General features: G+C 46.1%; 1 protein-coding gene across 1 annotated transcript; it reads right to left on the bottom strand.

Annotated features, from left to right (window-relative positions):
* Positions 1 to 6,145: 6,145 nt before the first annotated feature.
* LOC130868608 (paired box protein 6 homolog) lies at positions 6,146 to 7,126 on the bottom strand. The gene is made up of 3 exons (XM_057760765.1): positions 7,045 to 7,126; positions 6,472 to 6,682; positions 6,146 to 6,215 (listed from the first exon to the last, which is right to left on the bottom strand). The coding sequence occupies exons 1-3, from the start codon at positions 7,124 to 7,126 to the stop codon at positions 6,146 to 6,148; spliced, it is 363 nt and encodes a 120-aa protein (XP_057616748.1).
* Positions 7,127 to 12,251: the final 5,125 nt, after the last annotated feature.

The raw sequence follows: 12,251 nt of genomic DNA, 5'->3' as shown, positions 1-12,251 counted from the left end.
AGAACCCCATCCAGCTAACTGTTTTCCTTAGCTTCTGTTAAACTGCTTGCTTGTGAAAAACCTTCCCCTGAAGCCCCTGAGCAAGATACCAGGATGTTGTTTTTGCCACAAAAAATCCCTTACCCTAAACACTAAGAACTACACTTGGGTCTCAAATACCCGAGTGTGTCCCAGACAGATAAAGACTTTTAATTGGCTATAAACTGCGCCTGAGTGGTCATCTCTGGTGTGAATATTTTAATAGTTCTATTGGAACAGTTTTTTAAAAATGGGGTATCTTTGATCATTCCGTTTTTAAGCGTATTTTTTTAAAATTTTAACTTAAAAATTTATATATATATACATATATATGCATGTTAATGAGTGCTATACATGTGTTGTTGCCCTTGGTGGCTAGAATAGGGCATGGGGCCCTCTGGAGCTGGAGATACAGGTGGTTGTGAGCAGCCTGACATGAGTTTTGAAAACCAAATTTAGGTCCTCTGTAAGAGCACTGTGTGCTCCTAATTACCCAGCCATTGTTCCAAAGCGCGCGCACACACACACACACACACACACACACAGACTATGTGTGTATAAATTAAATCTCAATATGTAGCTATGATTGGGCTTGAATTTGCTGTGTATACCAGGTTGACCTCAAACTCATAGAGAGATGTGTCTGTCTCTGCCCCCTGAGTGTGTGCCACCAGGATTAGCTCATAAATGATTTTTAAAAGATGCAATATTATCACTTTTTTGTTTTCTTTTGAGTCAGGATCTCACCATGTATGTAGCCCTGATGGACCTAGAACTCACTCTGTAGACCAAGGTGGTGTTAAACTCAGAGATCTGCCTTCTTCTGTCTCCCTAGTGCTAGGATTAAAGGCATGTGCCACCATGCCTGCCTTGGTTGTTTATTTTTTAGTGCAATTAGAAAATATTAGGATATTGAATCACAGAATGCTATGACTCTCTTGGGTGTTGGCTTTAACATCCCATAAAGGGCAGTTAGTTTTATATACTAGAATGATAAGTGTGCTGAGCAAGTGTACCTCTGTATGAGTGTGTATCATTGACACGAGCACCAACATGTCCAGGACCGCAATACTTCAGACCCAAGTGAATGGCAAGGCCTTCCCCTAGTCTATACATGACGTTTATAAACAATGACTTTTATCTAAAACAACTGGCTAGCTACAGCCTGAGACTACTCTCTTATGGAAACACCCTTCTAAGATTAGCTAACCTGCATCTTCTTTGGTGTTGGTTATAATAAGCAAGCTTCAGTTTCCTGGCTATTGCTAGGGCATCTCTGACAGAGCACACAGCCCACACCATCTCAACCTTTCCTGTCTCATCCTGTCTTCATTTTGTTACCCTAGTCTAGGCCAGTCCCAGAGCCATACAGGTCTCCAAAACAAAGCATACTAAGTGGCATTTGGAGTCGCTGTCACGCAGCTAATGTGTCTTGAATATCTTAAATTACTTTTAGTCCTGAGCTTTTAGTAGGAACTATTTTCTAGACTCCAAACCCCTTGATTATTACCTGTGAGAACTGATGCCCTCTGTAGTGTCGCTGATCCTGGTAGGCCAGTTTTCTAATACTTTTAATAATGTTCTGCAAAAGATGGAAAATTTGGGTGTGTACTGTAATGGTTAAAAAGTAGCTCCATTTTAAACTCAATTTCAAACTCAGTTACGGTGTTATAAAAAGAAAAAAACTAGGCGTCAGCAGGACCTTATCCTTAGCTTAAGGGTTGTTAGTCATGAATTGTCTAGACCATGACCCTAAGGTCAGTTATGTCAGCGGTTGAATCTCGACAGCAATGTGAAGAGGAGACTGATTTCAGAGCCACCAGGCTCACCTTCCCTTATTTTGTAATTGTTATCCTAAAATATTAGCCAGATGCTCATAATGCTTCTATAATCATCCTTAACCACTTGCTTGCTCAGAAAACAAAACAAACACGATAATGCCTCCTATAACAGAAAATCCCCAGAGTTGAGACAATTGTGGTTTGTGCCTTTAAAAACTCCAGCTCCTGTCGTTTCCTTCTACAGAAGCTCTCAGGTTGGCAAAGAAGGCTGTTGTTGCAACATTGCTATAAATAAAATAACCTTGCTTTATATCTTTTAAATGTCAATTCTCTTTGGTGGTCTTTCCCTGGTGTTCTTGGACTCACTCCACAACAGTACTGTGTATGATCTAACACCTTGAATCAGATGGAATTAGGTAAAGGTCTATTGGTACTAGAACGTATTCATATGTGAACTCCTCTGCAGGCTGATTTTTCACCACAACTGAAGCGGGAATACCACTGGAAACACAGTACATGGGTCTTTAGACTGTTGGTATGTGTGTTAAGAATTGTGCGTGAATTGAAATGCAATTAATAATGATGATGATGATGACAATGGTGATACAACCAACCAACCAACCAAATCCCTGGGAGATGGGTGTAGTTGCCTTCACTTCTAATTGTAGCTCCTGGGAGGGTAAGGCAGACCACAAGTTTAAGGGCTTGTCACATGGTGGCAGGCAAGAGACAGGATAGGCACACCATACAGAGTTAGGTTGGATATTTATTTAGTGGTTATGGAAGGGAGCTGAGGGGAGAGGAGGGGAGGAGGAGGGGAGAGAAGAGGGGAGGGGAGAGGAGGGAGGAGGGGAGAGGAGGGGGAAGGGAAAAGGAGGAGGAGGGGAGGGGAGAGGTCTTCCAGGACCCTGTGGGCTGAAATCCTCTACTAAAATATATAAAATAAGATAAAACAGTACAAAAATGGAGAGTATTATAAAATGACTGCAGATGACTGTAATGGATTATTAAAAATGCTGCAGGATCCCCGATAGCGGCAGGCAGCAGAAGCGTTGCAGGTTCCCAAATGGTGGCAGGCAGTGGGCCATGTGGTGGCAGGCAGGGGGCAGCAGGTCCTGAGAGCAGCCAGTCCCAGGTAGGAATGGTGCACGAGAGGAGACCACACGGTAGGTCTCCAAAGATGGCTGGTCTCTGTCTGCTTGTCACGTGGTGGCGGGCAAGAGACAGGATAGGCACGCCATACAGAGTTAGGTTGGATATTTATTTAGTGGTTCTGGAAGGGAGGGGAAGGGAGGGAAGGGCAGTGGAGGGGAGTGGAGGGAAGGGAAGGGGGAGGGGAGCCGAGGGAGGGGGAGGGGAGGGGGAGAGGAGGGGAGAAGAGGGGAGGGAGGGGAGGGGGAGTGGAGGGGGGGCTGCCTCTCTGAGAGGGAGCCAGAAAAGAGAGAGAGAGAGAGAGAGAGAGAGAGAGAGAGACTAAGGCTGCAAGCAGGAAGGAAGACCTGCCTGCCTCTCAGCGGATGGGGGAGGGAGTGGGCGTGGCTTGTCTCTTAAAGAGACAGAACAATCACTACAATTCCAGGCAAATTGGGGGCAGGAAAAGGAAAACAAGACTGAAGGGGGCTGGGGAAGAGAAGGCATAAATGATGTAGGTGGTCCAGCTGACAATGACTTCAGCAGCATCCCATTTCCAGTCAGACACCAGAGCAAGGATGGTATTACAGAACCCTGGGAAATGGGGGTGGGGGCTCATTTCTGAGCATTAATTAATGTCCTCTGACACTCTGGGTTTTTTTTCTTTTTGTTTTGTTTTTGTTTTTTCGAGACAGGGTTTCTCCATAGTTTGGAGCCTGTCCTGGAACTAGCTCTTGTAGACCAGGCTGGCTTTGAACTCACAGAGATCCACCTGTCTCTGCCTCCCGAGTACTGGGATTAAAGGTGTGCATCACCACCGCCCGGCTGATCCTCTGGTATTTAAACAAGACCTGAAATCTGACGACAATAGGGATCGTTTTAGTGTCTTGAACAATCGACTGCAGTACGGGAAGCTGCACACTATGTAATTCGTCACACCTTTGAGAAGCTACTTTCAGACTGCTAGGCATCTTAGTGAAGTTAGAGATCCCCTCTCTTCAGTTATGGAGGATCTCACAGCCTGGTCTCTCTCTTCCATGTTTGTTTTTGCCCACCCTGTTAGTATTCAGGCATCTGCACTGGCCTGCCCTTGGGGTCCTGACAGGGTACATCCTCAGCTGCAGCCACTAAGAGCACCTCCTGTGCACATTCACTATGTTCCCTTTAAAAAGGGCCCCCGCACACTTCCCATCTCTTTCTCTCCTCTCTCTCTCCCCCCTCTCTCCCTCTCTCTTTCTCTCCCTCTCCCTTTCTCTCCCTCTCTCCCCCCTCTCCCTCTCTCTCTCTCTCTCTCTCTCTCTCTCCCTCTCCCTTTCTCTCCCTCTCCCTCCCTCCCTCCCTCCCTCCCTCCCTCCCTCCCTCCCTCCCTCCCTCCCCCCCCCTCTGTCTCTCCCTTTGTCCCCATTTCTCCCCCTCCCCCCCCCACGCCTCTCTTTGATCTTTTGCTGCTCCGGTCCCCAGAGGCCAGTCTCCCCCTCCCCTTCCCTCTTTTTTAAGGTTCCTCACTCCTAATAAGAAACCCCTCCACTTGAGCTGTGGCACATATGGAGTCTTTCTCTCGTGCGCTGCTTTGCCGCTTTTTATTTATTTTTTTTTTGTTTTGTTTTTGTTTTTCCGAGAGAGGGTTTCTCTGTGTAACAGTTCCAGCTGTCCTGAACTAGGCTCTTGTAGACCAGGCTGGCCTCGAATTTATGGAGGTTTGCCTGCCTCTGTCTCCTGAGTGCTGGCATTAAAGGTGTGCGCCACCTCCGCTGGATTGGCGCCGCTTTTTAAAAATTACACTGGTTCCCTGACCAGGAAAGGCTCTGCTGGTGCTTCCTCTTGCCCGCCAACAGTTTGAGGCACTCCAGGACCCTGAAACCCAGTTCACATAGGATGACAGTCTAGCTTCTCTAGATCGTTGGGTCCCTCCATTCAAAACTGGCACGGTTAGTGAGCTCCTCCCTCTTCCCCACCTCTTGCTATTTCCCACGAGTGAGAACTCATCTCTCGAGCATGGTTTCTTGCCCTTTGGCCTCGTTAAGTCCTGGTACTCAGGCTCAGAGCATTCAGCCCTCACCCTTTGAACGACGACTCACTGGGTGGCCTGTGCCTTTCTTGGACCCTTGAGTTCTTCCGGCTTTGCCTTATGCACCCTCCCCTCCCCTTGAGTGATGACTCTCCTGAGCGACTTGTGCCTTTCTCGCTCCATCCTAGCTTGTTAAAAGCCATTGGATCTTGTTCTGTCTCACTCATGGGGAATAAGCCTACCAAAAATCTATTTCCGGGCACTCTATATCCTGATATTTTACAGGACGTTTGCAACATTCTGCCAGCGATCCTGATAGATGGAAGCATCACCCTTTCACTGGTTCGCTTTCCCCTCCCCAATAAACCTCTGCCACTAACTCTGTTGCATGCAGCATGCTAGCTCAGGGGCAGAGCTCACCGAAAGGTAATCACTTCACGCTGGGACCCTAGCCACCTGCTCACTCTCAACAGAGCTGCTCTCTTGCACCTGCAACAAATCTGCTTTCTCGTTTACTAGCGGCCTCGCTTTCCATTCAGTATTGGCAATTGGGTCTCTGGCGGGGCTACCTGCCTCTGACCATTCCCCTGGATGTGAGGCTTCATTTCTCAGGCACAATCCTCTTCTCGCCTGTATGCCTGCCTGTACACCATGTGAGTGCCACGTGCACAGGGAAGCCAGAACAGGGTCAGATTTCCTGGCACTAGAGTCACAAACAGTTGTGAGCCACGTGTGGGTGCTGGGAATTGAACCTGGGTCCTCTGGAAGAGCAGTCAGTGCTCTTAACTGTTGAGTGCTCTTTTTCAAACCTGTTTTTAAAATGATTACTGGAATCATAGCATTGAGTCCTGGTGAATTACTTTGCAAATTTCCCAGGTTACAATGGTACAGAACGCAACCCCACCCAGAAGTATTCCCTAAACAAGAGCAGCAGCAATATTACACTGTTGACATTTATTTAATTGTACACTAAACAGGAACAAGTTGGTTCCTTTTTATTTTTTTCCATTAGAGAGTTACAATTCTTTGGGCGAGATTCTCATTTGATGCTTATTTCAATTTTTTTTACCCCCGAAGGCCACATTTAAAATTCACTTTACATATATTGGATAGGGGATTAAATATGCTGATGTTTGTTTTATATCCAACTGTTCCCAAATTTCGCTTATTTCACAAACATGGGGGCACGTAGTGGGTTTTAGACCCACTACGCGGATGCTTCTGGTTCACATGACTCCGCTTCGGGTTCAACATTCACCGGTGTCCCAAGTTCCTTCCTAAGGGGAATAAAACAGCAAATGTTCAAGATTTTGTTATAGGTAAAATGGAATACATTAAACTGATGGTGACCCTCCTGCTTCTGCTTCTCAAGTGTTAGGATCCCAAGAGTTGGGGATACTAACCTTGGCAAAGATGATCGTTCCCACCCAGTGGGCCCTACAGCTTTTGACTATGGAGGGGAGTGCAGGAAGCTGGGAGAAGTCCAAGGCACCCCGGGAGGAAACTTCCCGCCCCCTAGAATAAAAGATTTACCGCCCAAACACGTTGGGGTACTGAGTGCGTTGGAAGACGCAGTCCAGCTCCCTAAGCTGCAGCCTGCTAAAGGCGGTGCAGATGGCTTGGAGCTCAATGTCATCTCGGAGTTTCTGCACCTCAGCTGCGGCCTCAAAGGTTGGCTGGTTCTGGTCCCCGTAGCCTTTTTTTTCCTCGTCATTCTTCATGGTGGGTGCTACCACACCGACACCTAGAAAACAAAAACCGTTGCCTTCCCCCGCAGCTACTCCCAAATAAGGTTTGGGACAGATTTTATCACCACCATTGCTCTCCCCCCTCTCCCCCACTGACCACAGGAGGCTTGGCTTCTGAAAAGGAGGATAGAGAGAGAGCTCGGGATGCCAAGACATCCAGAGACAGACAACAGAGAGAAAAGCACAAAGGCGTTCAGCTCTACATCCCACATCTAAAGGCCACCACCGAAGAGTAGTATCGGTGGCATCCCGGTACCACCCTGTCTACCTGTGTCCTCCACAGAACTCATTTCTTGGGGGGGGGGTATAACCGCTCAATTCCCCCCAGAGGTTTCCCAATTGTAGCCCGAGCACCGACCTTTGCCTTTTTCCAAAGAAGCAGCACCTTCTAGGTTCTGCAAGTTGGAGTTCTTGTGCTCGAACTTGTGGGGATGCTCCATTTCGAAGATGGCTTACAGCGCTCTCCGGGACTCTACTCTGTGAGGTGGCAAATGGACACCCGCTCACTGTGCCTCCGCCAACTGTTCTGCTCCAAGCTTTGTGAGGCAAACGTGAGGGAACTCTGCCCACCGACTGTGACGTTCACAGCGCTGGGGATTGGACGGCTAGGATATACAGGATGATGGGGATTGGACAAATTGCACAGTACACTGCTGATTGGACAGTCTAGGGATTGTCCTTGGGATTGGCTGGGCTGAGATGCAGATACACACAATGCTAGGGATTGGAGGGGTTGAAATGTACATGAGGTACGAGGCTGGTGATTGGCCAGAGTGCAAAGTTCGCGAGATTGTGGGGTTTGGGTGGCATGCGTCCGGATGTGGCTGTTGTGAGGGTAAACATGTGACTTGTGGGGAGGAGAGGCAGAGGAACGAGAGGGAAATCTCGCGTGAACTGAATCTGTGGAGATTAAAGTCCCCCCACCTCCTCCCCCAGCACGCATGCGCATTTGTGCCTTCGCGCCTCGTGCCTCAAGCGCTGGTGCGACAGAGACTGGATCTAGTCTCTCAAAGCAAGGCAGGCAGCACTTCTTGCTCCACGGTTCTGGCCCATTCGTTCCCAAAGTCCCTACACTGTAAATAAGATGAAACAATCAGGCAGTAGTTTACACGCTAAGAGTTTGCCTAACCACACACGAAAAGCCGAGTGCATTATGTGTGGAAGGTGTCCAGGTTGCTGGAGTTTGGGACTCTGGATGCTCACATGAAAGCTCCCTGCTTTGTTTGGAGCTATTTTCATTTTCTATTACGTTTGTTTATGTGTGTATTTGTACACTGGTGGATAGAGGCCAGAGCATAACTATCACAAATCTGGTATCCCCTTCCATTATGTGGGTCTTAGGGACTATACTTAGTCTTCAGGCTTGGCGGCAAGCAGCTTAACTGCGGAGCCATCTTCTCTGCCCAGACACTCCTTTTGCAAAATGCCCCAGTGCTCTGTTGTGGTTGTATTGAACACTTCCTGGTGTTGATTATCTGAGAGTGCTTACACGATAAGGGGTCCTCCTTTGCCTCTACGTAGGATTGCAGGGCATAGAGCATGTAGGACCTGCTTCTGTGCCATGAAGTCTCTACTGTGGCTATAGATACTTCATGGAATCTGTGCTGGTGCTGTTGACTTGGACTTGTACATCCCAGAACCCGAGCCCTCAAACTTCCCTCACTCCTCTCCAACAGCCTCCTGTATTCCTCCTGAGATGTTTAGAGAGATCCAGCACTATTTAGGAGCCTTCTGTTTTGGTTTGGCTTGGTTTTGTTTGGTGTTTTTTGGAAACAGGGTTTCTCTGCATATCCCTGGTGTTATGGTCTGTGAGAAGTTGCATAAAAGACCACCAGCCACGTATGCAATAAGCAAGAACATTTTATTAATTCCAACATGTTGGGGTGGCCATGGTACCGACCAGAGAAGCCTACAGACTCCTTTTAAACTGGGTTAGGAGAATTCCAGGGAGGAGAGATTGATTAGTCTGGGACTGATTGGTGGGTTGTGGGAATTGCAGCCCCGGGTTGGTATCCCTGCCCCCATTTGAGGTACTTATCTGCAAGGAAAATATAATAAATTCCCTCTGCTCCTGGAGCGGGGAAGGAAGGAATTTTGAGTGCATGGTGACTGTTCCTTGATCCCTGCCAGGGTCAGGTTACAGTTCCTTCGCAGCCCTCTCCTCATTTGGTGCCATGGTATAAAACCAGCCCAGCAGACAATAAAGGAAGCTGTTCCACCTCAACCTTCTGCTCTGTGTATTCATTCAACCTGGGCACCCTCTGCCGAGACTCTTGGTTCCAGCCCGCACTGGCGCGGCAGTGGGTGGCTCTAGTGGTTAGAGAATTTTTAGTGGCAGGATTTTTTTTGTTTGTTTTTTGGGTTTTTGTTTTTCGAGATAGGGTTCCTCTGTAGCTTTGGAGCCTGTCCTGGAACTAGCTCTTGTAGACCAGGTTGGCCTCGAACTCAGAGAGATCCACCTGTTTCTGCCTCCCAAGTGTTGGGATTAAAGGCATGTGCTACCACCTCCTGGCTCCAGCAGCAGGGTTGGGAAAGCCATCTTTAGCTATCAGAAGACTGGTCGTCTGCTGAGCCAGCAGAAGACCAAGGGGGTACCTGTTGATTGGTTGTCTCTGAGTTGTGATTTTTCCTGAGAACTGTTTGCTAAGTTTGAGCCACCTCCAGTAAACTGAAAGTTAGGCCCGATTCCTGGCAGGGGCTGTTAGAAACCTGTCATGGCTCTCAGGCTCTCTCCCCTGGCTGTCCTCGAACTCTGTAGACCAGGCTGGCTTTGAACACAGAGACCTGCCTACCTCTGCCTCTTGAATGCTGGGATTAAAGGCATGTGCCACCACTGCCAGGCTCTTTGTGACACTACTACCCAACTTTTGCACCATCACCGCCTGTCTGGAAGCATTTTGGTTAGACATCAAACTCTATTAAATAATGTCAATAATGCTACTGTTATTTTTGTGGTCGTACTCATTTATTATCTCTGCATTTGAGCAGCTAGGGAAGGAGGATTAGTAAGTACTGCTATGGGGTACATGAAGAGAAAATTTCCTGAGATGCCTGAATAAATCAAATGGAGTCTTTTTCTTTCTTTCTTTCTTTCTTTCTTTCTTTCTTTCTTTTCTTTCTTTCTTTTCTTTTTTTTTTTTTTGAGACAGAATTTCTCTGTGAAACAGTCCTGGCTGTACTTGAATTCACTTTGTAGACCAGGTTGGCCTTAAACTCATGGATATCTGCCTGCCTCTGCCTCCCAAGTGCTGGGACTAAGGCCTGCGACACCGCTACCCGGCTCCAAAAGGAGTCTTTATTACCACTTACTTGCAGGGCTGTCCCCAGCAGAGTATCAGGAAATAGTCTTAATGTCCAGTTTGAGTTTCTCAAGGCAAGGACCACAGTTGTGTGAAGTATACAGAAAGGCAGCTCGGGAAAGCTGCAGCAAGAGTTATTTACAATTATTTGCAGAAAGACAGCAGTTCAGTGGCCAGGATCAATGCTGAGAGCTGCTGCGAAATTATGCAGCAGGTGACATCTAGTGTTCAGCAGGTTGACCCAGCAGTTGAAAGACTCTCTGATGGGGAGCGCCACTTGGAAAATCCGTGGAGTTACCAAATGTAAATAACCGGTTCCTTCTGTCTGTAATTTCGCTTATGCGCCACTATATTCCTTCCCTAATAACAGCTGTATGTGTGCCCAATAGAGCGAATATTTTCACGAGATAAACACACAAGCAGTGGGAACATGCCTAGGTGTATTTCCCAGGTTGTTGAATTAGGAGCGGTGGGCTAAGTTCCTGGCACCCGGCCACCTGCACAGCTAGCTTTATACCCGAAATAATTACATGGAAATTGTATTCTTTTAAACACTGCCTGGCCCATTAGTTCTAGTCTCTTATTGGCTAATTCTCACATCTTTGATTAACTCATTTCTAATATTCTGTGTAGCACCACAAGCTGGCTTACCAGGAAAGATCTTAACTTGCGTCTGTCTGGAGTGGGAGAATCATGGTGGCTGCCTGACTTGACTTCTTTCTCCCAGCATTCTGTTCTGTTTACTCCACCCACCTAAGGGTTGGCCTATCAAATGGGCCTAGGCAGTTTCTTTATTAATTAACCAATGAAAGCAACAAATTAGAAAGAAATCACTCCAACATCATTTCCCCTTTTTCTGTTTAAACAAAAAAGAAGGCTTTCATTTTAACATAGTAAAATTACATATAGCAAAACAATTATCAAGCAAGAATTACAGTTACAATATTTATATCTATTTTATCTTTTATCATAACTAAGGAAACTACAACTATGTATCCATTCTTCAACTCCATCAAAGACTCCAGAAGGATATAATATTATCTAAGCAAACAAGAAATCCAAAACTCTAGAAATGACAGAGACATCTTGCTGCCTGTACAGTCACCCAAAGTTCTTTTGTATCATTGGGGCATCCGTCTTCAGCCTACAGGCCCATAGTTTTCAGCAGACATTTCCATGAAGCAGGAAATTTCAAAGACAGTTCAGCCACTATCTGCTGTGTCCTGCAGAATGTCTCATAGACTCTTTCATAAATCAGGAACCCCAAAGAATCATCTCACCTTTAGGCAAGTTCAGCAGTCCTCTCTCTGCAGGTTCTTTGTGTCCAGTTTATGCATCAGTCCAGGCAAGAGCAGTTTCTTGCCCAAATGGCTAACCAACTCCATAAGGAGCCTCTTCGATGCCCATCTTCCTCTTGAAGTAGACTGGTGCTGCCAGGAGCAGACGTGTCTCATTGGAATGAAAAACCCTAAGTTATTAAAACATTTTAGATGCCATATTCTGCAGTCTTTGAAAGATATGAAGAATGCCTATGTAACTGAAATATATCTCTATATATCTAGAAAATTTAACCAACATGACTACAAGCTTGACTATTATCAATGATTATCCATCAACAATCTATATTTCCTAATTATACATTATATTTTAAATAAACTACACAATCACAATACCTTAATCAAGATCAGAAATACATATACATATAACAAAATTGACCTTAAAATCCATACCAATGCAAATTATTCATATCTATATCATATTCCCCTTTAAATGTAAAAGAACGTTTATAAACCATATTTGGGAACATGGGCGCAGTTTTTTCTCTCCAAACTGCTTCCTGCTGAATGGGGTGTCGTTAATTAGGTCTTTCATGGTACAACCTGTGTGCCAGGGTCATCTCAGTTGGCAGTTGAGTGAAGTAATTTTGTGAGGGTGTTCACAGCAACCTTTCAGGAGGGCGTGGTCTATCATACCATATTGGGATAGAAACAATCCACAGGGTCTCGTCCTCTGTGAAAACAAAAGAAGACCCTCTCCAAAGCATCATATCCTTAGACCCAAATTCTGAAATCATGATACCTTTAGAACATACATGTAGTTTGGCAGACCACACAATGAAATGTCTCTCTGTATTTAGCTCCTTCACAGTCAAAAATTTTAAAGAAAACACAATAATACAAAGAATCCAGACTCTCTGTGAATTTTCCATTTCTACGTGGCTTATTTTTCTTTATTTCTTTTAATCTATAACTATCTGTACTATGTC

This window comes from Chionomys nivalis, chromosome X, assembly GCF_950005125.1.
Source record: "Chionomys nivalis chromosome X, mChiNiv1.1, whole genome shotgun sequence".
Lineage (NCBI taxonomy): Eukaryota > Metazoa > Chordata > Mammalia > Rodentia > Cricetidae > Chionomys > Chionomys nivalis.
The sequence above is the reverse complement of the archived record's forward strand: the minus strand, read 5'-3'. Positions and strand labels throughout refer to the sequence as shown.

What these genes read in the sequence shown, in the direction of transcription:
- LOC130868608 (XM_057760765.1), bottom strand. Translation starts at nt 7,126, where the DNA reads ATGGAGCATCCCCACAAGTTCGAGCACAAGAACTCCAACTTGCAGAAC. An exon ending in TTCTTTGGAAAAAGGCAAAG is followed by an intron (nt 6,683 to 7,044) that starts GTCGGTGCTCGG and finishes TTTGTTTTCTAG; the next exon opens with GTGTCGGTGTGGTAGCACCC. An exon ending in TACCCCAACGTGTTTGGGCG is followed by an intron (nt 6,216 to 6,471) that starts GTAAATCTTTTA and finishes TATTCCCCTTAG; the next exon opens with GAAGGAACTTGGGACACCGG.